The sequence below is a fragment of the Lepidochelys kempii genome, chromosome 4 (genome assembly GCF_965140285.1).
Source record: "Lepidochelys kempii isolate rLepKem1 chromosome 4, rLepKem1.hap1, whole genome shotgun sequence".
NCBI lineage: Eukaryota > Metazoa > Chordata > Testudines > Cheloniidae > Lepidochelys > Lepidochelys kempii.
In genome coordinates this window covers 32,322,670-32,350,471 of record NC_136383.1, presented here as the reverse complement: position 1 = coordinate 32,350,471, position 27,802 = coordinate 32,322,670, and the positions used below count along the sequence as shown (strand labels likewise).

Below are 27,802 nucleotides of genomic sequence, written 5' to 3'. Positions count from 1 at the left end.
TTTTTAAAGCTAGGTACTATGTTTGCCCTACTCCAGACCTCTGGGACCTCACCCATCTCCATGAGTTCTCAAAGATCACTAATGGTTCTGAGATTGTTTCAGCTAGCTCCTTAAGTACCCTAGAGTGAATTTTGTCAGGCCCTGCTGATTTGAATACATCTGACTTATCTAAATACTCTTTAACCTGTTATCTGATGATCAAGCCTGTCTTTTTGTCTGACTACCAAGGTGTTATTTAAATAAAGAGAGTATAAGTGTGTGTGTGTGTATAATTCTGTTGTTTGCAGTTTTTTGGAATTGGGGTAACTTGTGCTAGAGGATAGCCTTTCTCTGGTTTTGTTTTCATTCTGGTGTTCCTAGGAACTGACACTCCCATAATAAACCACACAATATACACAGACCTTTCACTTGCCAAGCGGTTGAGTAACATGTACTGAGCATAATCTTGAAATATTAAATTACAGTACTCAGTACATCCTGGTGTTCCTGCTTTTTGTCTGTTTTGCTCCAGGATAACTCAAAGGAGGAACATACGTAAACAGCTAACAACTAGTGTAGAAGCAATGGAAGCAGCCTGAGCATTTCAATGGTATTCTTTGGCAAAAGTCAGCAGTGGAACCAATGATTGTGAGTTAGGGCATGGAAAAGTAAACTCCTAATGGGATCCTCTTTTTAATCATTTACTTTAAAGACTTTACTTTTGTTATCTTGTATTACAGTTACGGTAAAAAACGTTAGATTGAGGCAGGATCCTTACTGAAGAGTTCAAAATTATCTGTAAATCTGGAGGTTCTTGCACTTTATTTCTAAACAACCTTTTTAAATATTTTACTAATGGTTAAAAATTAATCACAGACAAATACCTAAGCCTAAAAAGAATCAGACACAGAGAAGTTCTTCTAGCTAGACAGAGAAAAAGTCTTCATCATGAAAGTATTACTAGTTCTCTTGGTTTTTTCATGCTCCTTCTTTTGTATTTGTGGATTTCAGGTAAGAATTTATTTTAAATAAGGTGATTCCTCTGCAAGTTTTTCTTCAATAATAACTGGTGAAAATATCTTATTTTTAAATGTTTTCCTGTAATGGTACTGATGCAATTATTTTAATCCAAACTTGAATACTTGAAATGTGACATGCATTTTTATTTAATGTAATTACTGTAATTGGGAATGTATGTCAGAAGGCTTCTGAAAAAGGGGGTTTAGAGAAAAATTACTGCAATTATAGTCCCAGGCCCCGTCCTGCAAGGAGTTCTGAAGGGGCCCAGGGGTCTGCCTACCCTGATTCAGTTGCAGAATTGGGACCCTAGCGAATCAAATCCTGCAGTCCATTTATACTCAGGCAAAATGTACAGTGGAGTAATGGGAGTTATGCCAGAATAAGGACTGCAGGATCTGGCTCTTAGTTTGGGCTGTACATTTAGAGGCATAATTAGTTTAACTGAATTAATTACTGGCCTCAGAATAGCAGGAAGTATGTAATACGATTACAAAACAGGGTAAAGTTTTTGGATGAAATCCTGACCCCTCTGAAGTCAACAACAAAACACTCATCAGCTTCAATGGGGCCAGGATTTCACTCTTAGTACTAAAAAGAAAAGGAGTACTTGTGGCACCTTAGAGACTAACAAATTTATTTGAGCATAAGCTTTCATGAGCTGCTTTAGACTTGAGTTGTATTGATTTAATGGACACATTCAAGGTTGATAGTCCCTTTGGTTTATCTTTTTTTCTATATGCAAATTCCATGCATGCAACTTTTATGCTTCAACGTTCTTTTTTCTTAAATAATAAGCCAATAAAAGCACTTTGTTTGTGATGACATCAGGGGGTTTGCATTTTCAAGTTTCCAAGGGGATGTTATAAATAATTGTCACTTCAGTTGACCTAAACCAAATCAACAAGTTAAGTGTAGATTCATGTTTCTTTCTTTATTGTTTGGTTACCTGTGGCTCTTTAAAAATATTTGCAAGTTACTTTTAAAATTAAACAAGAGTAGGCCAGTAAAAACATCTGTTTCCAAGCATCCAGCTGCAGACTTTTTAATTACAATTTACTGTAAATCCCACTGCCTACAACACCAGTATTTGAGTTTGTTTAAAAAATCTATAATCTGTTGTGCTGAAAAGTCAAGGACTGTTGGAAGCAAATCAGAGAGCGCAGAGCTCATCCTGCATGAAACATCCAAAAAGAAAGAGAAGAGGGATAATCAAATCCTAGAAAAATAAGAAATAAGAAAGGTGGAGTGACCAAGGATACTACTGCAAAAACCTGAAGTGAAACACTTCATTGTTGCACACAGAAGACAGTAAAAATACAAGGAATAAGCTAGTGATGGGACTGATCTAACGCCCAATTGGAATCAATGAAGGGACTTCCCAATGTTTTCAGTTGGCATTGGACTGGGCCCTATATATCGGCTGATTTGCTACTTAATCTTATTTGATTTTTTATTTCCTGTCTTGCAGCACAGAGCCTCTGAAGGTGAAGAGCAAGTTCAGCAAGAGACGTTCCTGATAAAAGAATGCTTAAATAATCAGTACACACATAACTCTTGTAAGAAAGTTTTCTGTCACCCATGGCAGAGATGTGTTGGAGGAAGTTGTATTTGCAAGCTTCCCTACCAATGCCCAAAGAATACCACTTCGGTTTGTTCTACCAATGGAAGGACATTCAAAAATTATTGTCAGCTAAAGACCTATGAATGCCAGCACCCGCAAGAGAAGTTTCTGAGTAAAGCAAAGTGTGGGCCTTCAGGTATTGAAATATCCTTTTCCAAAACTGTATCAGTCACTGTTAGGTGGATGGTGAATGCTCAACTCTTTATTCTCAGAGAGCCTGGTCATTTATTTGTAAATGTTTAATTGTAAAATGTGAAGCGGCAAAAGAAAAGTAATTGAAATGAGGCAGTATTTATTGATACTCATAAAAAAATCAAATAATTGATAGACCTACCTACCTACATGCACTTCTGTTCCTGGCAGCCCAGTCCTGCTTCCACTGTAGACAATTGGAGCTTTATTATTAATTTAGTGGGAGCAGGATCTGACCCTTGGCCCAAAGTGTCAGGGCTGTGTTATCAGAAGTCCCATAATTTTGGTATTTCATAGATAATAATAAGAGCCAGCATTTTTATGGAAAGTTTTCTCCATAGATCTCAAAGCACTTTACAAAGGTGGGAAACTTTATCCCCATTTTACTGAAAGGAGAAACTGCGATATATTGAGATGAAGTGACTGGCCCAAGATCACAAAGTCAGTCAGCAGAAGAGTAAGAAATAGTACCCAGGCCCTTGATTCCCAATCTAGTGCCCTATCCACTGATGCATTTCCCATCCATATGAATGTTATTTATCTACAAGTTCTAAAATAATGACGTATTTGTTGCTGTGGTTGTCTACATCTGATACACTCTTGCAATTTTTTTTTAGAAAAATTTGAAGTTTCTTTGGACTATGCAGATTCACAATCAGAGGGTCTTATTCAAGTAAAGCATGGGAATCATACTGAGAAGTTATTTATATGTAACAGTGAGTGGAGTATGAATGAAGCAAATGTTGTCTGCAGACATCTTGGTTTTAAAATGTAAGTTTTTTTTGTGTGGGGGGGTGTTCATTTAGATAATCACAATGTTTATGAAAATGCACTCCTGCTTACTTGTGGCCCACCTGTGGACAATTATGTGATTGGGCAGCCATGGAGAGTGTATCTACTGTAATCTTCTCATAAAGACTATGTAATTCGTCATTTGAGAGTAAAAGCCAAGAGATTTCTATCCTGATAATCTAGTATATTATCAATAATTGTTACACACTTTATATTCAAATCATAAGCATTTTTATTTAAAATACCATTAACTGCAGGCGAGATTGGGAATTTTCTCTCAGCCCTATCTTAGGGACAATTTGCAGATCTGCCACCCCAGAAAGAGCTCTGGGAAATAATTGTAACTCAGAGAGGAAATAATTTACTGTAGCCCTTTACAGGACACAGCTTACTTCTCCCACACCTGCCAGCTATCATAGAATCATAGAATATCAGGGTTGGAAGGGACCTCAGGAGGTCATCTAGTCCAACCCCCTGCGCAAAGCAGGACCAATCCCCAACTAAATCATCCCAGCCTAGGCTTTGTCAAGCCTGACCTTAAAAACTTCTAAGGAAGGAGATTCCACCACCTCCCTAGGTAACGCATTCCAGTGTTTCACCACCCTCCTCGTGAAAAAGTTTTCCCTAATATCCAACCTAAACCTCCCCCACTGCAACTTGAGACCATTATTCCTTGTTCTGTCATCTGCTACCACTGAGAACAGTCTAGAGCCATCCTCTTTGGAACCCCCTTTCAGGTAGTTGAAAGCAGCTATCAAATCCCCCCTCATTCTTCTCTTCCGCAGACTAAACAATCCCAGTTCATTCAGCCTCTCCTCATAAGTCATGTGTTCCAGTCCCCTCATCATTTTTGTTGCCCTCCGCTGGACATTTTCCAATTTTTCCAGATCCTTCTTGTAGTGTGGGGCCCAAAACTGGACACAGTACTCCAGATGAGGCCTCACCAATGTAGAATAGAGGGGAACGATCACGTCCCTCGATTTGCTGGCAGTGCCCCCTACTTATACATCCCAAAATGCCATTGGCCTTCTTAGCAACAACGGCACACTGTTGACTCATATCCAGCTTCTCGTCCACTGTAACCCCTAGGTCCTTTTCTGCAGAACTGCTGCCTAGCCACTCAGTCCCTAGTCTGTAGCGGTGCATGGGATTCTTCCATGCTAAGTGCAGGACTCTGCACTTGTCCTTGTTGAACCTCATCAGATTTCTTTTGGCCCAATCCTCTAATTTGTCTAGGTCCCTCTGTATCCTATCCCTACCCTCCAGCATATCTACCTCTCCTCCCAGTTTAGTGTCATCTGCAAACTTGCTGAGGATGCAATCCACACCATCCTCCAGATCATTTATGAAGATATTGAACAAAACTGGCCCCAGGACTGACCCTTGGGGCACTCCACTTGATACCGGCTGCCAACTAGACATGGAGCCATTGATCACTACCCATTGAGCCTGACAATCTATCCACCTTATAGTCCATTCATCCAGCCCATACTTCTTTAACTTGCTGGCAAGAATATTGTGGGAGACCATGTCAAAAGCTTTTCTAAAGTCAAGGAACAACACGTCCACTGCTTTTCCCTCATCCACAGAGCCAGTTATCTTGTCATAGAAGGCAATTAGATTAGTCAGGCATGATGTGCCCTTGGTGAATCCATGCTGACTGTTCCTGATCACTTTCCTCTCCTCTAAGTGCTTCAGAATTGATTCCTTGAGGACCTGCTCCATGATTTTTCCAGGGACTGAGGTGAGGCTGACTGGCCTGTAGTTCCCAGGATCCTCCTTCTTCCCTTTTTTAAAGATGGGCACTACATTAACCTTTTTCCAGTCGTCCAGGACTTCCCCCGATCATCATGAGTTTTCAAAGATAATGGCCAATGGTTCTGCAATCACATCCGCCAACTCCTTTAGCACTCTTGGATGCAGCGCATCCGGCCCCATGAACTTGTGCTCGTCCAGCTTTTCTAAATAGTCCCGAACCACTTCTTTCTCTACAGAGGGCTGGTCACCTCCTCCCTGTGCTGTGCTGCCCAGTGCAGTAGTCTGAGAGCTGACCTTGTTCGTGAAGACAGAGGCAAAAAAAGCATTGAGTACATTAGCTTTTTCCACATCCTCTGTCACTAGGTTGCCTCCCTTATTCAGTAAGGGGCCCACACTTTCCTTGACTTTCTTCTTGTTGCTAACATACCTGAAGAAGCCCTTCTTGTTACTCTTAACATCTCTTGCTAGCTGCAACTGCAGGTGTGATTTGGCCTTCCTCATTTCACTCCTGCATGCCCAAGCAATATTTTTATCCTCTTCCCTGGTCATTTGTCCATTCATCCACTTCTTTTTTGTGTTTAAGATCAGCAAGGATTTCACTGTTAAGCCAAGCTCGTCGCCTGCCATATTTACTGTTCTTTCTACACATTGGGATGGTTTGTCCCTGTAACCTCAATAAGGTTTCTTTAAAATACAGCCAGCTCTCCTGGGCTCCTTTCCCCCTCATGTTATTCTCCCAGGGGATCCTGCCCATCACTTCCCTGAGGTTGTCAAAGTCTCTTTTCTGAAGTCCAGTGTCTGTATTCTGCTGCTCTCCTTTCTTCCCTGTGTCAGGATCCTGAACTCAACCATCTCATGGTCACTGCCTCCCAGGTTCCCATCCACTTTTGCTTCCCCTACTAATTCTTCCCGGTTTGTGAGCAGCAGGTCAAGAAGAGCTCTGACCCTAGTTGGTTCCTCCAGCACTTGCACCAGGAAATTGTCCCCTACACTTTCCAAAAACTTCCTGGATTGTCTGTGCACCGCTGTATTGCTCTCCCAGCAGAAATCAGGGTGACTGAAGTCTCCCATGAGAACCAGGGCCTGCGAGCTAGTAACTTCCGTAACTTGCCGGAAGAAAGCCTCATCCACCTCATCCCCCTGATACGGTGGTCTATAGCAGACTCCCACCATGACATCACCCTTGTTGCTCACACTTCTAAACTTAATCCAGAGACTCTCAGGTTTTTCTGCAATTTCACACTTGAGCTCTGAGCAGTCATAGTACTCCCTTACATACAATGCAACTCCCCCACCTTTTCTGCCCTGCCTGTCCTTCCTGAACAGTTTATATCCATCCATGACAGTACTCCAGTCATGTGAGTTATCCCACCAAGTCTCTGTTATTCCAGTCACATCATAATTCCTTGACTGTGCCAGGACTTCCAGTTCTCCCTGCTTGTTTCCCAGGCTTCTTACATTTGTGTATAGGCACTTGAGATAACTCGCTGATTGTCCCTCTTTCTCAGTATGAGGCAGGAGCCCTCCCCTCTCGCGTGCTCCTGCTCGTATCCCACTTCCCCACTTACCTCAGGGCTTTGGTCTCCTTACCCCGGGGAACCTAGTTTAAAGCCCTCCTCACTAGGTTAGCCAGCCTGCTTGCAAAGATGCTCTTCCCTCTCTTCGTTAGGTGGAGCCCATCTCTGCCTAGCACTCCTCCTTCTTGGAACACCATCCCATGGTCAAAGAATCCAAAGCCTTCTCTCTGACACCACCTGCGTAGCCATTCGTTGACTTCCACAATTCAATGGTCTCTACCCAGGCCTTTTCCTTCCATGGGGAGGATGGACGAGAACACCACTTGCACCTCAAACTCCTTTATCCTTTTTCCCAGAGCCACGTAGTTTGCAGTGATCTGCTCAGGGTCATTCTTAGCAGTATAATTGGTGGAGAAGCAGGAAGTAGTAGGTAGCAGGAAGGTAGTGATCCGAGGGCTTGATGAGTCTCGGCAGTCTCTCCATCACATCGTGAATCCTAGCTCCTGGCAAGCAGCAGACTTCTCGGTTTTCCCGGTCGGAGCAGCAGATAGATGACTCAGTCCCCCTGAGGAGAGAGTTCCCGACCACCACCACCCACCTCCTTCTCTTGGGAGCGGTGGTCGTGGAACCCCCAACCCTAGGACAGTGCATCTCATGCCTTCCAATCAGCAGAGTCTCCTTCTGTTCCTTTCCCTCAGATGTATCATCTAGTCCACTCTCCGCATTAGTACCTGTGGAGAGAACATGAAAATGGTTACTTACCTGTATCTGCGTTGCTGGTACATGGACGCTCCCCTTTCTTCTTCTGGAGGTCACATGCTGCCAAATTTCTTCACCGTCCTCCTGTCCCCACAGTGCAGCCTGCTCTGAATCTTCAGAATGTTGTGTCTGTAGAAGCATATCCTGACATCTGTCCAGGAAATCTACAGTTTCTCTTATGCAACACAGGGTTGATACCTGTTGCTCCAGATCTTGAACCTTCTCTTCCAATATGGAGACCAGCTTGCACTTTGTACAGACAAAGTCACTTCTGTCCTGTGGAAGAAAGACAAATATGCCACATCCAGTGCAGGTCACAACAGCTGAACACTCCCCTATATGACCAGCTGTGCTCCACTGGTCAAAATTTTGGGGGCTGGAGCCAAGCCTCCACCCACTCTCTGCCCTCTCCTCCACCACCACGCAGCCCACTTTGTCACAGGGCAAAGGAGCAGCTCTACAGAGCTTGTTTTCCACTCTGTGCAAAGGAGCAGCTCTACAGAGCTTGTTTTCCATTCTGTGCCCAGACTCATGATCTGGGTTATCCAGGCAGAGACACGTAAGGGGCCAGCCTTATTCTCCTGTACTCCCTTACATGGTCACGTAGGGCCAAGTGACAATCTAAACATGTGTGAGGGCTGGACATCTTGCTGGAGTGCCCCACACCGTCCCTATGAGACTGGGGTTTAATTCCCAGCCCTGGTCTTTAACTCTTCAGACAGCACGGGCTGAGCCTTGTGCAGAGACAGAGCGTTCAGTCCTAGATGGGGCTTACATGCCTGACCTAGCCATGGCAAGACTCTCTGGTTCCTTATTTACTTGATGCAGATTTCTTGCATGATGATAGGGCACTAATAAAGTAAAAATAAGGATACAAATCAGATGACTAAGGTAGTCTAATTTGGAACAAGAACAAAGTTGCAGGATGTTTTTAAAGACATATTTGTTGTTGCAGTTCTGATGGTCAGGAAGATTAGACAATTTGGAGGAACTCTGGCAGTTACTAAGGTTTACAACTTATTCTTATTAAGGGCGTGATCCAGCAATGTCCTCAGCACCATAAACCTGTGATGACTTTAATGGTAATTGAGGGTGCTTAGCATCATGCAGGATGGTCCTAAAATTCTGCATCATTAGAACCCACCCACAAATAAAGGTCTGATCTTACACGTTGTTCCACATGAGCAGACCCCTGTGGCCTTGCAGAGACCCAGATATTTAGGTGCCTAACTTCCACTAGACACGTAAATATTCTTCAGGATCTGGCCCTACTGACTTTGATGGAGCTGCACACAGGCACACTGTGAGGAAAAATTTGCAGGATGAGGGCCTCATTTTGTTTCCAAAAAACTCATGCAGTGTGACCTAGTACCTTTTTGTGTTGTCAGGAGTTGATGTGTGTTAATTTTTCCCAGCTATGTCGTAAACACCTTTACCTTCATGGTACAGGAGGAAAATCAAGTCACTGCTACACAGTAACTGATATGGATAATTCTCTGTGCAAGGATAATATATTTTGATTTTTTTATTTGCATCTTCATAGAGGAGCTGAATATCACAAAAAGACCTTCCAAGTCCCAGAATCTGCCTTAACTTCATCTCAATGTCTTCATGCTACTTGCAGAGGGCTAGAGACTAGCCTGGCAGAATGTACTTTAATCGAGAGCCGAAATAGTAATGAGGATTTTGCTAGTGTCGTGTGCCATAAAGAAGATAAAGGTTGGTAAAATATGTGTCTTTTTTTAAACACTCTACTTAGGGTTCTTCAGTTTAATCACTGCATCCAATTAGGAAGTTGCATTATAACCTATCAAGTATGGTACCACAGGCACCGCCCCTTCTAACTGTAGTCACATTTTATAGTCTTTAAAATAATTTTCAGCCTTTAGTTAGTTCAACAAGGAAAATAATTCATCTTCTTTCACAAAATATTCTGAGTAAAATTTCACAAAAGAAAACATAGCAAAATGTTGTGCCTGCAACTCCCTTCCCCCTCCAAGCCTAACGAAGGCCCTGAAGCTGAAGAAATGTTTCTTAAAATCCTTCTCTTGGGGAAACTTGTGCCATCTCTAGTAAGTTCTGTCTTTCCCTGATCAGCTGGAGGGGTGGCCAGTGGCATCCTTTTAGCCATCGCTCTGTACAGGATGACTATGTCATGCAATTCAGAACATTGAAGAATCCAGTAGCCTGGTACCAGCCAAGAGCCTGATTGTGTGAATTGCTAGTGCTTCTGCCAAGTGCTCAGCACCTTGCAGCATTGGTCCCAATTTAATTCCTGCACTGGTGTAAACTAAACCAGGTGTTTGCTTAAAACATTTCATAGTTTTGTATTCTATGTGATGAAATTGACAATAATTGGGCTTTCTTTGGCTGCTCTAGTATCATCAGTGGGAGATGCAGCTGGTCAAAAGAGAGATACAGATAGAGGTTCTCTGTCTTTGACCCAATGGCAAAAGCAAGAGTGTAGAGGCACCTAAAATATGATAAATATCCTTCCAGAAGAAGAGTGTACACCACATTACTCACGTGCACCACCTAGCAGTGGGTCTGAAATGGCATCTCCATCTTAGTCCTTAACAAAGAGAAATGCAGATCCCCTTTGCCAAGTTGCTGGAAGTTGGATGGGGAAAAGAAAAGGCCATGTTGAGGGTCTGATGCAAAGTCCATTGAAATAAATGAAAAGATTCCTGGGCTTTGGATCAGGCCCTAAGAAGGCTGTGACCCAAGTGTTGCAAAAATAAAATAAACAAAATTTTTCCTTGTATGTTTCTGATGATGTAGAAAGTTAAATAAGAACTTTATTTTTCTTCCTGCTTTGCAGAATGTTCAAACGAATTCCCTTGTGTCAATGGGAAATGCATTCCTTTGACTGAAACCTGTAATGGAATCAATGACTGCGGAGACCTAAGTGATGAATTGTGTTGTAAAGGTAATAGTAATTCTCCCTTCTAAACTGTCTCATAGTTATGGACAGTAATACAGTAGAAAACTTTCAAACAATTCTTAAAGTTATAAGGCACTATCAGTACATTTCAATTCCGTTGAGGAAAAGGTCTTTCAACTTTCTAAGGTGACAATACTACAGCTTCCTTATAGTTACGCAAGAAATGTTAGGCACCAGTTAACTTCTTGAATCATGTGGATGATCTGTCAGTATTAGGACAAAGAGAATAAAGATTTTTAGGAAGCAGGCAAACTTTAATATAAAGGTTTACTATTTAATATAAAGAGTCACAGACCAAGGAAAAAGTGTGGCTAGTTGGACTGAAAATGGATTATTAGAGATGGACAAATAATAAATAATTCAACAAGTTTACATCTTTTTTCTGTGAGCAAATTGTCCGTAAAGCCAATTAATATTTTTTTTAAGTTATTACTTATAAAAAATTACTCACAGAATAATATCTTTGCCTGGAGCTTGTTCCTGAGCAGTCACTATGGTCAAATATTTAAAATTCCATCTGTTTTGACTGGAAACAAAGACAGGCCATGTGATCTGACTGAATGAACATACTTTTAGAAATTGGATTTCAGATGCCAGAACTCATGATTACAAGTTCAATATTATCTTTCCCCAAATAATGTTGATTTTGTTGTTTTGGTGATTGTTCCTGCCAGTAAATTCATTTGCATGAATATTCTCGGAAAGTGAACAAAAAAGAGGTTCAAACACAGTCAAAAGGTAATTTTTTAATAAAAATCTAACATATATACATGGATTTTTAAAAGTATTTGCCAGTCTTAGTTATTACTTTTTACTTTTATCATTGCACCCAAAGTGTGCCTACTAATAGTAAGACGTGTGAAGGTAAGGTCCCTGTCCTGACATTCTTGCAATGTACATAACATTTGTGAGGAAAGTGTAGATAAAAATTAGATTTTTCGGAGTGTCAAACAAAATCTCACCTTTTCACATGGTATTTAGATTATATTCACAATACTGAAATCAAGTTTCTAAATTTCAAAGATGATGCTAAACTATGGGAACCTGAGGAACAGACCTCCTGACCCCAAAGCTTGTGCATGAAAGGATTTACTCCAAGAAGTGCTTGTTCATGTGACTAGTGCTGTTTTTCATCAGTCTGGCCCTGATCCAAAGCCTACTGATATCAAATGCACTCTTCCCCAAGCCTTATACTGGCATTAAGGAGCCATCAACTTTTCCATTAAATAAAAAATCCCTGAATATAGATTTACATGGGAGAATATAAAGTAAGTCAAGAAAACCTGGCAAACCATTGGCTTTGCCCTTCAAAATGTATCACATTTTTGTGCTAATAGAGCAGAAAGTCAGTTACCTGAATTTATAGGAATGTATCACCCAATAGAGGAGTGCCTGACTGTAATTAAGGGCCATGGTCAACATTTTCACAGTACAAGCCTAAAGTTCAGTTCCTAATCCTATATTTAGGCACTTCCCAGTAGGATTTTCAAAAGCATTGCAGTCAATAGAACTTGTGCTCCTAAATCATATAGGTGCCTAAATATGGGTTTAGAATGCTAACTTTTAGGCTCCTACTTTTGAAAATGTTGGCCCTAGTCTTGGGAAATGTAGAGCACCCTAAATTCCCATTGAAATCATCCAGAACATTAACAAGACTGAAAGGTGGGTTGGTGTTTGGCTCGGTTTGTGTGTGGGCAGAAGTTCTGGAAAAAACTGGTAACGGGTCATGCTCAAAACATTTGAGAACTACAGCACTACACTGATGAAAGCCTGAAAAATTGAAACTCTGCTTTAAAGTTGGAAAATGGGGAGTCTACAGCATTGGTAGCATCAGTTTTGCTTTATGTATCCAGGGTCTGGTTCCATTACGTATTTATGAACAGTTTACTTTTGTCATAATTGTGGCTGCATTGTAGTGAAGTTAAATTAGGTCTCCTACAGTGGTGAGGTTTGTGAATAATTTGACTCCATCCCATACAAACTGAGTTCTCTTTTTGTTACAGAATGCAAAGGCAAGAGTTTCCATTGTAACTCCGACGTGTGTATTCCAAATAAGTACCTCTGTAACAGGGAAGCAGACTGCCTTGCAGGAGAGGATGAATCTCAAGCTCTCTGTGGAGGTTAAACTTTCATAGATTTATCTTCTCTGTTCCAGTCAGTTTAAACTAGAGAATAAAGAATTCCTACATTTTAAAATATGCAACTGATTGCAAAACAAAGAGAATGCACCATTCTCCAAAAAGTTTTGCAGACATTTGTAATAATGTTATGTTAATGGTTTCTGTTGCGTTACAGCCTGTTTCTCCTCTTCCTTCTAGAGGAAGAGGAAAAGCAAGACAACTAAGGGGCTGGGGAAACAGAACATGCCTTGGGGACCTTCATTGGAAGGGAATGTCATTTGCGTCTGGAGTATTGTACTATTCTCCCCATTTTCTCTAGATTCTGCAAAGAGCCACTGGTTGTACCAAAGATCCATGGCCGGGGAGGGGGTAGTACTGGAAGTATTTCACCCCAATAGCTCCATGAGGAATCCAACCAAATATTAATGCAACCTGTCTATGCTACCAGCCCACTCTTCAAAATTTTTTTTTTCTTTTAAGCTTGATATACTCTCTCTTGCTCTAGTTCTTACACGGTCATCTCCCTTATCTGATTACCTCCAAATATTTCCCCAAATTTTCTTCTGATGGAGGGCTATCCATGAAAAACTTTAGACAAATTTTGTTTGATTTGTCTAGGAGGTGAAGGAAGAAAGGCAAAATATAGTTTATATCAGAAAGCTAATCACTGTGTTATTATTTGTACTATGGTGGTGTCTAAAGGGAATTGGGCAGTATGTTGCTCTATGCACTGTGCAAACATAAAGGAAGAGATGTCCTGAAGAGTTTACAATCTAAATTTAAGACAAGTGAGTTTGACAGACAACAAGGATGGGGGAGATAAGATGAAGGTAACAGGGAGAAGTTTGTGTTTACACAGGGTAGCTATATGCACAACTTGATGGTTCTGAATTATTTTAAAACATTGGGGTACTGAGAAGAGTGTTTTGCCTGTGATCCAACCATCATAAACTGGCTGATTTCTAGTAAACTGTGCAGTAGAAGTGGGGCTTTAGGAAGGATTTAAGGTTGTATCCTTACAGATTCGTTGAGGGAGGATGTTAGAGGAGCAGCATGGAAGAAAGAACAAAGATGGTTGAGGAAAAGAGGACAGATGATCAGTCCTCAAAGGTATTTGGGCACCTATCTCCGTGGAAATCAATAGGAGTTAAGTGCTTGAATACTTTCAGGATCTGGGCCATAGTTATTATTTGTACTGTAGTGGTTTCCAAATTGGGCATCCCATTGTTCTATGCACTGTACAAACATATAGGAAGACTTGCCTGAAGTGTTTACAAAGTAAATTTAAGACATATTTTGTTTCAGGAACAATGTACAGCAAAGAAGTGTGTTCAAACTATGCTGTTGTTTTTGTGCTTTATTTCTAGGTGATCAAAAGCCAAAGCCAGAAGTTCCAGGTAAATATTTTGGTGTTCTGTTATTTATAGATTTATTTGTGTGTGCGCGTGCATGTGTGTGTGTGTGTTTGTATTTACAGACATTTCGGTCACTCTAATATAATAAATATTTTTCAGAGCAATGCAGTACAAGTGTGAGAGCATTTGCGTGTGTATGTCAGACGGAGAGCAAGAATTTTGTATATATATTGATGTTTTTGTGTTTTATTCTCAGTGCATTCAGGTGCAAAGGTTATAATTAAAAAAGGTTAAGCTTTTCCAAGGTTGTCCAAACAATTATTGCCTGCTTTCTGCAAATTCAGCAAAATGCAGGAGTTGAAAACTCTTTGTTGCACGAACAATGTACAGCAAAGAAGTGTGTTCAAACTATGCTGTTGTTTTTGTGTTTTATTCCTAGGTGATCAAAAGCCAAAAGTTTCAGGTAAATATTTTGGTGTTCTGTTATTTATAGATTTGTGTGTGTATGTGTATTTACAGGCATTTCAGTCACTCTACTATAATAAATATTTCTCAGTGCTATGCAGTACAAGTGTGAAGCATTTGCGTGTGTTTGTCAGACGGAGAGCAAGAATTTAATATATATTGATGTTTTTGTGTTTTATTCCCAGGTCGTTCACATTCAAATGCTAACATTCAAGGTAAACATTTTGAAGTCTTTTTTTTTGTATGCTAATTATAGACCGCCACTGTGCAAAGTTCTCCACATCAATTAGCATTTAATCGTGACCTGCAACACTACTGCTACTGTGGTACAAGACCTGCAAATGGAGGTCCGAATTATCAAAATTCCTATTTATTTCAATGGGTGTTTTTATTTGGATAAAGCCTGAAGGTTAAGGTCCAATAGGAACATTTCATTTACTTTATTATGATCCAAATACCCCCAAAACCAGGCTAAAGGAGGCATTTAGCACAGAACTCAAATCATCATCAAACACACATAGTCTACTGAGGACTGTTATGCCAGCCAGAGTGACCACAATTGATGGCATCACACCAGGCATCGTGTAATGAAGTTCCCAGATCTGGCTCAATCCCGCAAATCCAATAATCTCTGGGATGGTCCCACAGACAGCATGAGGTAAGGTCGGAGCACGCCCCCTTTTGTATGTCAATGGAGAGTTTGAGAGCATGGTATGCTGGGTTATTTTTTGTCCATCCTGGAGATATTGCCAAAGTGTATGCAACGCAGCTTTTCAAATATAATGAGCAATTGAAGGAAGGCCAGATCTCTATGAGACAAAGACAAACCACTTTATGCTCAGGATTTAGCACTGACAGCACATATAGATTGCCTCTAGCCACTCCAAGTCTGCCTGCATGAGAGTCTGGGCTTTTCATCTGTATAGCAATATAGGTAGTACACAAGTTTGATAGATCCGGAACTTTGTCTTAGCGCAAAGACATTTTTGCATCCATTAGCAAGATATGGACGTCACACAGGAGGCAGCAAGCCTTATTCATCGAAGAACATCCATTTTGCTTTGACTGTTTGAACTCTGATTGCAGCCTCGGTAGATGAACTCGTCAATGTACACAATTTAAAATAACCTTGCCACATACTGCTCCTTTGAGTGCCACAAAGCTTCCTGAGATGGGTGTCACGGAATGATAAATTTTGAGGGATTCAGAGTGGAGGAGGATATTACTTGAAGGAAACCAAAAAGAAACCAAAAAGAAAGGGAGGAAAATATCAGTATGCAATTGTTTAGATGCAGAATACCCCTCTAATCTTGATTAATTGTCTATTTAGCACGTACATATGAATTAGACCATTTGTTATTTGCATGCTAATTTTAAGCAGAGAAAGCCAAAGAGTGTCATATTATGTAGAGATTTTAAAATTTAGAGAAATATTTACAAAGAACTGGGATGAAAGAGTATTTCTAATAATGTGTGGAACAATATATTTTCATTTTTTAAAAACCTACCTTTTTAACACAAACATGTTTAAGTGATAGTGTAATTTAAAATGTTTATAAACATTAAACTAATATTACATTATTTTATTACAGAACAAAAAGACATCTCAACTTCCAGTATGGATGGAGGTAAGATTGATTAAAGCTCCACTTCCTACCTGGTTGCCATGTCATGGGATGAACTTTCCCTAAATTCTCTTCTGATGGAGGATCATCCATGAGAAATTTCAGACCAGTTATGCTAGTTTTGTTTAACAGGTGGTGAAAGGGAGTCAAATTCAGTTTATATCAGAAAGCTAGATCCACAAAGGTATTTGGGCACCTGTCTTCATGGAAACCAATGGGAATTTGGTGCCTGAATGTCTTTGAGAATCTGAGCCATAGTTATTACTGGTACTATTGTGGTTCCCACAGAGGAATGGGTATCCCATTGTCCTAGGTACTGTACAAACACATAAGAAAACACATCTGAAGAGTTTACAGCAGTGGTCACCAACTGGTAGATCGTGATCTCCCAGTCGATTGCAGTCTCCGGCAGTGGAGCAGGGCTGCTGCTAAGGCAGACTCCCTGCCTGCCCTGGCTCCACGCCGCTCCCAGAAGTAGCCAGCACGGCTCCTGCCTGCAAGCACTGCCCCGTGCAGCTCCCATTGGCTAGGAATGGAGAGCTGTGGCCAATGGGAGCTGCAGGAGTGGTGCTTGCAGAGAGGGGCAGTGTGTGGAGCCACGTGCCCCCTGTTCCCCACAGGGGGGTGTTGGCCCCTTCCAGGAGCAGCATTGGGCCGGGGTAGGCAGGGAGCTTGCTTTAGCGGCAGCCACACTACACCGCCAACCGGGAGCCGCCAGAGGTAAGTGCTGCCTGGCGGGAGGTCGCACCCCAAGCCCCAGCCCTGAGCCCCCTCCCAGAGCCAGCAACTCCAAACCCCCTCTTGCACCCCAAGCCCCAGCCTTGAGCCCCCTCCCAGAGCCAGCACCCCAAGCCCCCTCCTGCACCCCAAGCCCCCTTCTACACCCCAAGCTCCAGCCCTGACCCCCCAGCCCAGAGCCAGCACCCCAAGCCCCCTCCTGCACCCCAAGCCCCCTTCTACACCCCAAGCCCCAGCCCTGAGCTCCCTCCCAGAGCCAGCACCCCATACCCTCTCCTGCACCCCAAACCCCCTTCTACACTCCAAGCTCCAGCCCTGACCCCCCAGCCCAGAGCCTGCACCCCCTCCTGAAACTCAATCCCCTACCCCAGCCCGATGAAAGTGAGTGATGGTGGGGGCGGGGGCAGGAGAATGGAGTGAGCGGGACAGGGCACATCCTGGGTTGCCCTTAAATTCAAAAAGTGATCTTGGGCATAAAAAGGTTGGAGACCACTGGTTTATAGACACATTGTTAAGACAAGTGAGTGTGACAGACAACAAGGAAGAGGGATATAGGATGAGGGTAATGGGGAGAGGTTTATGTGGTTACACAGAGTAGCTGTATGCACAGCTTGATGGTGCCAAATTGTTTAAAGCATTGGGGTTTGGGGAAGGGCGGTTTGCCTGTGATCTGGCCATTATTAGCTAGCTGATTTCTAGTAAACTGCAATAGAAGTAGGCCTTTAGGAATGATTTAAAGGAGATGATTATGTCTTTACCGATTTGTTGAGGGAGGGTGTTTCAAATGTAAGGGTCAGCACAAATAAGGTTTTAGGAGAACAGGACAGATTAGCAGTCAGAGCAGATGGTGCAATTGGGAAACGACAAATAAGAGATAAGAGAGAATAAGCGGAAAGGACAGAACCTAAGTGCTTGGATGATAAGAAGCTTGAACTTGAAGGAGTAGAAAATGAGGAGCACATCCTTCTAGCTATTAATCCTACATTTATGTATTTTATTTGTGTAGAATATGTCCAAACATTCCTATCTTTAATTGCATTTTGGATTGATAAACTGCTCTACAGTGTCTTGTCCACTGACTCATCTTTACCTGTCTTTTGCTTGGCTGTGGGTTTTGTTGTAGTGAAATAGTCTAATCAGGCCGAAGCTTCACATTCAGGTTATGCATAGCATATTCTGAAAAGACTATATTTCTTCTGAATAAAAACAAAAAGACTCTTGATTCATATAATCCGGGCATTTTTCCCAGCAGTCATATCTAATACAACCTTGGAAAATCACCAACAAAACGTAGTAGCGAAGGCATAAAACATATTCACCTATCTATGAGGATGATAAAGAAATTAACAGTATTTTATTCATCCATCAAATAAATAAATTATTTGGCCAAGGCAAGTAGACTTTTCCAATGCTGTCCAAACATCTAGTTAATGACTGCTTTCTGCAAAATCAGCAAATGGTAGAGTTGGAAACTCTCTCACCAGAACAATGAACAGCAAACCAGTGTGTTCAAACTGTACTGATGTTTTTGTGTTTTAGCCTTACATGAGCAAAAAACAAAGTCAGACATTCCAGGCAAATATTTTTATGTTCTATTATTGTATGTATATTTATAGTCATTTCAATCACTGCAGTATAATAAATATTTCCCTACTCAATGCTGTACAAGTGTGGGGAGTATTTGCATATGTGTGTCTGTGAGAGAGAGAGAGAATTTGGTGTATATTGATTTTTTGTATTTTATTCACAGAGTGTTCATATGCAAAGGTTAAAATGCAAAATTTTATTTATTTTGAAATATTTTGAAGTCTTTTTATTTTTATATATTTAACTATAGACTGTGCAAAGATCTCCATATCAACTAGCCATTTAATCTTGACCTGCAGCATTTCTGCTATTATGGTATAGGACCAACAATGAAAGCACTTTCATTTCAGCCCTTATTTAGGCAAAATCAATAATGATTTCACTAGATGTTTTGTTTGAATAAAACTTGGAGGATCATGTCCAGTAAAGGAACTTCATATGTGTCAAATTACCTCCATTAAGCAAGCTAAAGGAAGCATTTCACACACGACCGCACCATCGAAATATAAAATAACCCTGCTGCATGCCTTCCTTTGAGCTCCACAAAACTTCCTGAGATGGGTGTCAGAGAACGAAGACTTTTGGGGGCCTCATAGTGGAGGAGAACCAGATGATATTACTCAAGTGAAACAAGAAAGAAAGGGAGGAAAGTGACAGCATGTAATAGTTTAGATGCAAAATACCCCTCTAATCTTGAATAATGGGGTATATATTTATTAATTGGATCATTTGTTATTTGGGGATCACTTACGGAGAGACGGCCAAAGAGCGTCATGTTACGTAGTGATTTTGTGATATACAGCAACATCCACTAGGAACTGGGATGAAATATGTGTTGTTGTTTTTTAAGGAAAATAACATGCTACCATTATTTTGACACAAAAACATATGTTTAAGTGCTAGAGTAACTTGAAATGTTTGTAAATATTTGGGTACTAATATTTCATTATTTTACTATAGAACAACATGACTTCGTCCCAAATTCTAATATGGATGAAGGTAAGTTTCATTAAAACTCCAGCCTAGGTGGATACCATGTCACAGGGTGAACTTTCCAAAGCAATCAGGCATTTTTCAACTGAGCATTTACATTGTTTATCTAAGCCAGTGGTTTTCAAACTGTGGGTTGCGACCCAGTACTGGATCGCGGAATGTAAGGCACTGGGTCTCGGCAGTTCTGGTCAGCACTGCCAACTGGGCCGTTAAAAGCCCTGATAGTGGTGCTGCCCGGCTAAGGCAGGCTAGTCCCTACCTGAGCTGACATGGCGCTGCGCCCCAGTTCCTGGCCAATGGGAGCTGGGGGGACGGGACAGTGCCTGCAGGCAAGAGCCACGTGGAGCCGCTTGTGCGCCTCTGCCTAGGAGCCGGACTTGCTGCTGGCCGCTTCCAGGGTGCAGCACGGTCCACGGTGCCAGGACAGGCAGGAAGCCTGTCTTAGCACCCCCACTGTGCCACTGACCAGGAGCCGCCCAAGGTAAGCCTGCGCCCCAATCCCCTACCCAGAGCCCCCCCCACCCTGGAGCCCCATTCTGCACCCCAAACCCCTCATTCCCAGCCCCACCCTGCAGCCCTCACCCCTGGACCTCAACCCTCTTCCCCAGCCCTGAGCCCCTCCCAAATCCCAAACCCCTCTGCCCCAGCTCCGTTGGGTCATAGGCATCAACAATTTTCTTCAACTGGGTTGCCAGAAAAAAAGTTTGAAAACCACTGATCTAAGCTATACAAGATTTTAAAAACAAAAAAGAGCAATAAGAAATTGTGGCCCTGGATTCTTTGTTACTCTTGTCCTGAACCCAGCATGCAGAGTATCTCACAGATGTCATATTTTCAACAAGAATTTAAATCAGTCTCCAATTTCTACTGTGTTGAATTCCTACAATTGCTGAGGTAATTGTGGGCCAGATTCACTAGCAGTTAGGCACCTAGGTCCAGCGTTCATTGGGATTCACAAAACCCCCATTCAGCTGCCACCTAACATTCCTAGGGCCCAAATTAGTGCGGGTGTCGGGGGGAGTTGTTGTTGTGGGTTGTTTTATTTTTTTGTTTGGTTGGTTTTTTTGCCAGTGCAGATTTGCACACAAATTGAAAAGAAAAAAAAATCACTCTTGAGTGAGTGGCATTGTGACCTGGCACACAGGGTTGCATCATACCACCACTCAAGTTTGGCCTGGCCTCCCCTCCATCATGACGGAAGGGAAGCTGGTCCAAATTTGAGCAGCATTGCAACTTGTGCACCAGATCACAGCCACCAATACCTCCTCCTGCAAGAACCAGCTTTGGTGTCTAACTTCAGGAGAGTGTTCACACCTGTGATTCCCAAGCACAGATTGGTGCCTCCTTGTGATCTGGATTTAGATCCCTAGCTCCCTTTGAGGGGTGGAGCTCCGGCCACACCCCTCTCCTGGAACTTCCTAATGCAGTGGTCCACAAACTGTGGGGAACGCCCCTGTAGGGGGGCAAGGACGAATTTTTAGGGGGGTTCATGGCAGGGCCTGGGTCAGTCCCCATGGGGGCGGGGAGGGAGAGCCGCCCAGCTTTGGGCCGGGCCGCAGCACCTCTCTGGGCCACAGCTCCACTCCACCCCCAGGCCAGTTCTGTCCTCATTCCCTCTCTAGCCCCAGTTCAGCCCCCAGCTCCACCTTTAGCCCAAGCTCCTCTGCTGAGCCAACTGTGCAGTAATGGTGGGGGGAGCATGCAGACAGATTCCATTACTGGTAATCAGGGGTGCGACAGGAAAAGTTTGGGCACCACTGTCCTAATGGCTGGTGTAGGCAGCCGGAACCCCACCTCCCCCACTCAGCTTGCTGGCTTTTGTGGATTCCATTCTTGGGTGCCTAATTCTCCCTGTGCATTGCATACTAGGCACCTAACTGCAGGCTGTGAATTCCACTTGGTGGCAGGTGCCTAAGTCCCTGAATGTCCCTGAATCTTGCCCTGAATGGCCATAGAAATAAAATTATTTTAAAAAAAAATCTCATTTTGATGAAAATTAATGTGTTCCTTAAATGACATGCTCTTTCCTTGTTAAAGAAAGGAAAACATTAAAGACCTTGTTGCCTCAGTTAAAGTGTGGTGTTACAAGCCACCCAGTAACTCGACGGAAGCGAATCATAGGAGGAAACACTGCTAGAAAGGTACAACAAAAGTGACCTAGTCTGATAAAAGTTGTATATGGGCACTGTTGTCTTTAGCTTTTCACCACCTTGATGTACCAATGGAAGTATTGTCTTAAAGCATAATAAATGCAGAAACCTAATCAGTGTGTAAGATTGCAATTTTGAACAGAAGGGGTAAGTCTACACTTCAAGCTAGGGGTGTGATTCCCAGCTTAAGGAGACATAGACCTGCTATTCTGATTGAGTTAGTATACTAAAAATTAGGGCTGTTAATTAATTGCAGTTAACTCACGTGATTAACTACAAAAATTGATTGCGATTAATCACACTTACAACAATAGAATACTAATTGAAATGTGTTAAATATTTTTGGATGTTTTTCTACATTTTCAATATTGATTTCAATTACAACATAGAATACAAAGTGCACGGTGCTCACTTTATATTATTTTTTATTACAAATATATGCACTGTAAAAATGATAAACAAAAGAAATAGTATTTTTCAATTCACCTCATAAAAGTACTGAAGTGCAATCTCTTTATCATGAAAGTGTAGCTTACAAATGCAGATTTTTTTTTTTGGTTACATAACTGCACTCAAAACCAAAACAGTGCAAAACTTTAGAGCCTACAAGTCCACTCAGTCCTACATCTTATTCTGCCAATTGCTAAGACAAACAAGTTTCTTTACATTGACGGGAGATACCGCTGCCTGCTTCTTATTTACAATGTCACCTGAAAGTGAGAACAGGCATTCACATGGCACTTGTAAATACCTTGCAACACTGGAAGATGCCTTGGAGGACTCCCCTAAACACACCAAAGAGGAGGAGGGCCAGGAAGGGGAGAAGAAAGTAGAGAACAAAGAAGCCCCCAAGGAGGGAGAGAAACAGAAGCCCAGGCCCCCCCAAAGGGGATAAAGAGAAGAACAGTGACCCCACTGGAGTCCCGGACGCAAGAGAGGCCAAGCCAGAGGGGAAGGAGAAAGCCACCGCGGAGGAAATCAGAGATCACAAGGAGAGTCTGTAGCTTGCCGGCCTTTCCAAGCTGAGCTGATCGTCTGGGCTGTTTCTTTCCTGCTGGGCTCCCTGGGTGCTAAACAGTTTCGTTCCTCATCAGCTCGTCGCGTCTGCAATTTGGGAAAAAAGAAATAAAAAGAAATCAGTAACACTAACCATCCCGTCTCTTCCCCCCCACCCATAGCAGGGCGCATGCTTGTAATAGTGATTTCTAGGAGGCGCTGATCAGTTGATTTGAAATAAAAGCGAATCATCCCTTTTAAAAACAACAACCAAACAAACAAACAAAAAACACCAACTACAGAAGTGCCATGCCAACGTCTGTTCTCACTTTCAGGTGACATTGTAAACAAGAAGCAGGCAGCATTATCGCCTACAAATTGTAACCAGCCTTGTTTGTCTGAGTGATTGGCTGACCAAGAAGTAGGACTGAGTGGACTTGTAGGCTCTAAAGTTTTGCACTGTTTTGGTTTTGAGTGCAGTTATGTAACCAAAAAAAAAATCCGCATTTGTAAGCTACACTTTCATGATAAAGAGACTGCACTTCAGTACTTTTATGAGGTGAATTGAAAAATACTATTTCTTTTGTTTATCATTTTTACAGTGCATATATTTGTAATAAAAATAATATAAAGTGAGCACCGTGCACTTTGTATTCTATGTTGTAATTGAAATCAATATTGAAAATGTAGAAAAACATCCAAAAATATTTAACACATTTCAATTAGTATTCTATTGTTGTAAGTACGATTAATCGCAATCAATTTTTGTAGTTAATCACGTGAGTTAACTGCAATTAACTAACAGCCCTAATTTTTACATTGTTTTATTTTTGAGTGCAGGCTTTTTTGTACATAATTCTACATTTGTAAGTTCAACTTTCATGATAAAGAGATTGCACTACAGTACTTGTATGAGGTGAATTGAAAAAATAATTTTGTTTTGTACAGTTCAAATATCTGTAATAAAAATAAATATAAAGTGAGCACTGTACACTTTGTATTCTATGTTGTAACTGAAATTAATATATTTGAAAATGTAGTAAACATCCAAAAATATTTAAAATAAATGGTATTCTATTGTTGTTTAAGATCACGATTAATTTTTTTAATCGCTTGACAGATCTACTAAAAATAGAATGCAGCTGTACCAGCACGAGCCACTCAAGTACATTCCTATGGTCTCACACAAGCACGTACTCAGGGTGGCTAGCCCATCGCGCCACTGCAAATGCATGCTATTTTTAGCACACTAGCATGATCAGAGCTAGTGTGAGTATGTTCCTTGAGCTGGGAATCACACCCCCAGCTTGAAGTGTAGACTTACCCAAAGATGTCAGGAAAAGCAATAGTTAAGGCTTGAATAGAAAGTTTATTTCTTCAAAGGAAGTTGAGTGTGTGTCACAGGATTGGCTCCAATATGCATTCTTAACCAAGATTTTTGCATTCAATTCTCCTTTTTTTAAGATAAGAAAATAAAGATATTAGCTGTAAAACTACTAGTAGTATTTTGAACAACTGCATGTGTTTTTTACTGCACCATTTTAAAGAGCTGCAAACTGTACGTTGGAGTTATGTAATTCAGCACTGCAGAGTGGGTGGTGTAGTGAAGATACACCAGCAAAAACTGGAGCAAATAATTTAGCAAAATACTGTAGCTAGAAAGAGTATCCTGTCAAAGCAGAATTAAAACTTGAGTAAAGTGCCTAATGATACAGTCACATATTATATTTGATCATATAGGGTCAGATCCTATCACATGAACCATGCAGATTTGTTTTATAGGGTGAATTCCCTTGGCAAGTGGCAATTAGGGAGGGTAGTGGTACAGTGAACTGTGGAGGAATTTATATCGGTGGCTGTTGGATTCTGACTGCTGCACATTGTGTCAGGTAAAAACCATTCTGAAAACAATTTGCTTCTTGCAAAGTACAGAAAACATGTTATAGGCTCTTGTACTTCTCATCAGCTTTTTTGCTGACTCTCAATTGCATAGAGGAAAAAATACATTGAGTCGCACAAGTCAGCAAACCAAAAATTATTATAATGAAACACACCAAAAACCCAGGAGAGAGTCTGCACACCAATATCTGTGCTCCGCTCCTCAATTCTTAGTGTCATTGTCGGGTAGATTCAGCCCGGTCAATATCATCACATCAGACTCCCTCTAGCTCTCTCAGCCCCTCAGCATGTTCACTGATTCTACCATAAAGGATTTCCAGATGGGGTCCTTCTTAATGTCTGAAAAGCCTTTCCTGCTTTTTAATACTGTCTATCTAGGCATTTAGACAGCGAACAGCACTATGGTATCAAAATTACATAATTCTATAATTAGGGGTCTTCTTATAAAGCTGAATTCTCTTCTCCTTTTCAGGAGGAAGATGAGCCACGTGTGAGTTAGAGAAAATCTTAAGGCTATTCTGCCAGCTCCTGCATGATTCTCATGCAAGTAGAGCAGCCTCCAGATTCTCCTAAATTTACTCTTCTTTCCCCTCTTCCAAAGGCAGACAGTGGAGAGGATTTGAGTGCTTTTTCTCTTTATGTGTTATGGAAAAGCTATGGCAAAAGGATGGATCTTGCAATTTGTCCTGAACGTGGTCTTGTTAGGTCTGCTATTCCTGAGGAAGGGAACTGCATAGTCAAGGGCCTGCAGCCCAAGTGGCTTTGTTTCCAGCTCCCTCTAGTCTTAAAGCCCCATAATCCCCCACTCTCCCTGGGCTACAAGTTCAATGCTGCACCTCTGAAGCACAGCACAGATTCTCACCCCAGGAATCCAATATATGATTACTGCAGCTCAACTGCTTGAAGCAGCATTAGTACACAGCCAGTGGAGGGGAGGGAAATCAGTAGGGGAGGTATGACAGGGATTATGATCTACTGTGGGACACCTCCTCAGGCGACCTGCTCTTTTGGGAGCTGAATTTCCTATCTGTTCCACAGGGGTGTGGGGAGAATTGGGGGAGGGGAAAACAAAAGCCTGCACATACACCTGATTGAAAAAATGAACAGGAAATTCCTTGAGTCAAAACTCTCCCTTTCCTTTCCCCTACGTGTGGAAAAACAACATAGAGCAAATGTGAGCTTTATTTTGTCACCATTTAATTTAACTGGCAGGTTGTGGATTAGAATATCAGAGTTTGCAAGAAGGCTTTAGTGGTGCTGCATGAGTACCAAGTCTAAAATTCATCCATATATATTTTTAATCCACTTGTTCATTTAATTTGTTCAGCCAAGATACATATTTTATTTGTTTAAGATGTTATTTACTGTTAAAGAAGTGTCACTGTTGATGTACATTTACACCTAGAAGATGAAAAGATAAGGAGGTCTATGCAGTTGCTTGATGTGATTTGTGGTGTTTCTTGGGTCATTGGTCTGACCCTGCTCTCACTGAAACCGTATGGCAGAACTCCCATGGACTCAATAACCATAACATGTATAAATGAATGAAGACAACTTTTCTGTCTCTCCTACATTTTACATGAAATCTTAAGTTATACAATGCATAGGTGATGCAGGAAAACAGAACCTACTGCAGAAGAATTAGAGAAGGCAGGGTGTTTGGGGTTGGCGTAGTAACTGAAAAAGTCCCTGTTGCCCGTGTCAAATGCAGAGCATGCATTAAAGGGGAGGTTGTAATCTTTCACTGTCCTTGTGGGGGGGAGGGGAACAGGAACTATTCCCTGTGTGTGCCCCTTGGGAGTGTACTTTTCCCCAAAGGGTGCACAGATGAATGGGAAGAAGGAAGTGATGGTCCCAACATCCTCTCCACTCTGGCCCAGGGAGTGGTCTGGGCATACCCGCACCAGAGTGGGGTGAGGAGAGAGGAGTCTATACCACAGTACTTCTATGTACTGGGGCACAACCAGAGAAGCATGATCCTCCTAGTGTTCCTCTTTAAGCAGTGGTAACAATATATTTTGGCCTATTAAATTATTTTTCCATGTCAGATACATCACTATACAATAAGTGGCATCTGTCTCCACATTTGATACAGTTCAGAAAGCCCTGAGCAGAGGAGTAGTAATACTTAATATGTGTAGTATTAATTATTGTTCTACAGAAATGTTGATGAATTGCTAAATGGAATAACACTTACTGCAAGCCAGAATTTACATCTGTGCTTGTATTTATTAACAAAATATAACTGACATTTCTTTTACAGAAAAAGTCGAGTTCATCAGTATCGGATATGGACCGGAATATTAGATACAATCCTCTATAATAAAGAGATAGATACTTTTAGATTAAACCAAGTGATAATCCATGAAAACTATAATGCCTCAAACTATCTGAATGACATTGCTTTGTTGGAGATGAAAACTAATGAGAAAGGAAAACCATGCTCACTGGCATACAGCACACCTGCCTGTGTTCCTTGGTCAGAATATCTGTTTAGATCTGGACATCAATGCAAGGTTTCCGGCTGGGGACTAGCAGACGGTATTTGATTTTTAGTTTATAATGAATTATTTATATTATGGTAGTGTCCAAAGGCTCAAGTCTGGATCAGAACCTCACTGTGCTAAGTACTGTACAAAATGGTAGGAAGACACAGTCCTTGTCCCAAAGAGTTTACAATCTAAATAAATTTTAAAAAGAAACAAAACAAAAACATATGGAGAGAGGTGGGGAAGGAATACAACATTCATATAAAGTGATCAACTAAGTCATGTTAGTTAAATGTCTATTTGTCGTATATTTGTTTTATTTATAACAAAAACATAACTTTACAATTGGTCTGGAGTGAGGAAGGCACTCAAGGTTGAAGTGAAGAGGAGGATATTATTGTTGGTGTGAAGGGGGGAATTACATAAAGGGAGAGCAAAGCTGAATGGGAAAGAGGGGAAAGAGAAAGAGGGCAAAAAATATGGTGGTAAGGAGAGCCAGGCTGGGCAGCCAGGGTACTGCAGTGATGGGAGAGGGGCAGGATTAAGGGAAATAGTAAGTAAAACTCTGCATCCTGACTGATTTGCACAGATGAATGGTGTATTTTGATCACTTATTTGCCAATCTGCATGGGGTAAAGGCCTGGACGTGTGTCACAGGGAAGGAACCTGAAAAGTTCGCATCCACCTATTTTTCTTTATCACTCTTCTCTTCTTGGACCTCAGCCACACAAAGGTGCAGCCCTGTGCTCCAGTCCTCCAAGGAGTGTAAAAACACTGGATATTTTTAATGAGCTCTCCTTTTG

The 27,802-nt window shown here is 41.6% G+C and overlaps 1 protein-coding gene across 2 annotated transcripts in view; it reads left to right on the top strand.

The window, feature by feature from the left end:
• Nucleotides 1-856: 856 nt before the first annotated feature.
• The window catches only part of CFI (complement factor I), a 30,073-nt gene continuing 3,127 nt past the window's right edge, over nt 857-27,802 (top strand). The window contains exons 1-14 of one of the 2 annotated variants that reach the window (XM_073340886.1): nt 857-990; nt 2,468-2,756; nt 3,430-3,583; nt 9,182-9,357; nt 10,460-10,567; nt 12,586-12,702; nt 14,070-14,099; nt 14,497-14,520; nt 14,708-14,737; nt 16,115-16,150; nt 19,433-19,471; nt 21,503-21,606; nt 24,394-24,500; nt 26,774-27,051. In XM_073340886.1, coding sequence (XP_073196987.1) covers nt 928-990; nt 2,468-2,756; nt 3,430-3,583; nt 9,182-9,357; nt 10,460-10,567; nt 12,586-12,702; nt 14,070-14,099; nt 14,497-14,520; nt 14,708-14,737; nt 16,115-16,150; nt 19,433-19,471; nt 21,503-21,606; nt 24,394-24,500; nt 26,774-27,051 — 1,555 coding nt within the window. In that variant the 5' untranslated portion in view covers nt 857-927. The remainder of the gene's footprint in view (nt 991-2,467; nt 2,757-3,429; nt 3,584-9,181; nt 9,358-10,459; nt 10,568-12,585; nt 12,703-14,069; nt 14,100-14,496; nt 14,521-14,707; nt 14,738-16,114; nt 16,151-19,432; nt 19,472-21,502; nt 21,607-24,393; nt 24,501-26,773; nt 27,052-27,802) is intronic. The other variant, XM_073340887.1, reaches the window with a different exon arrangement.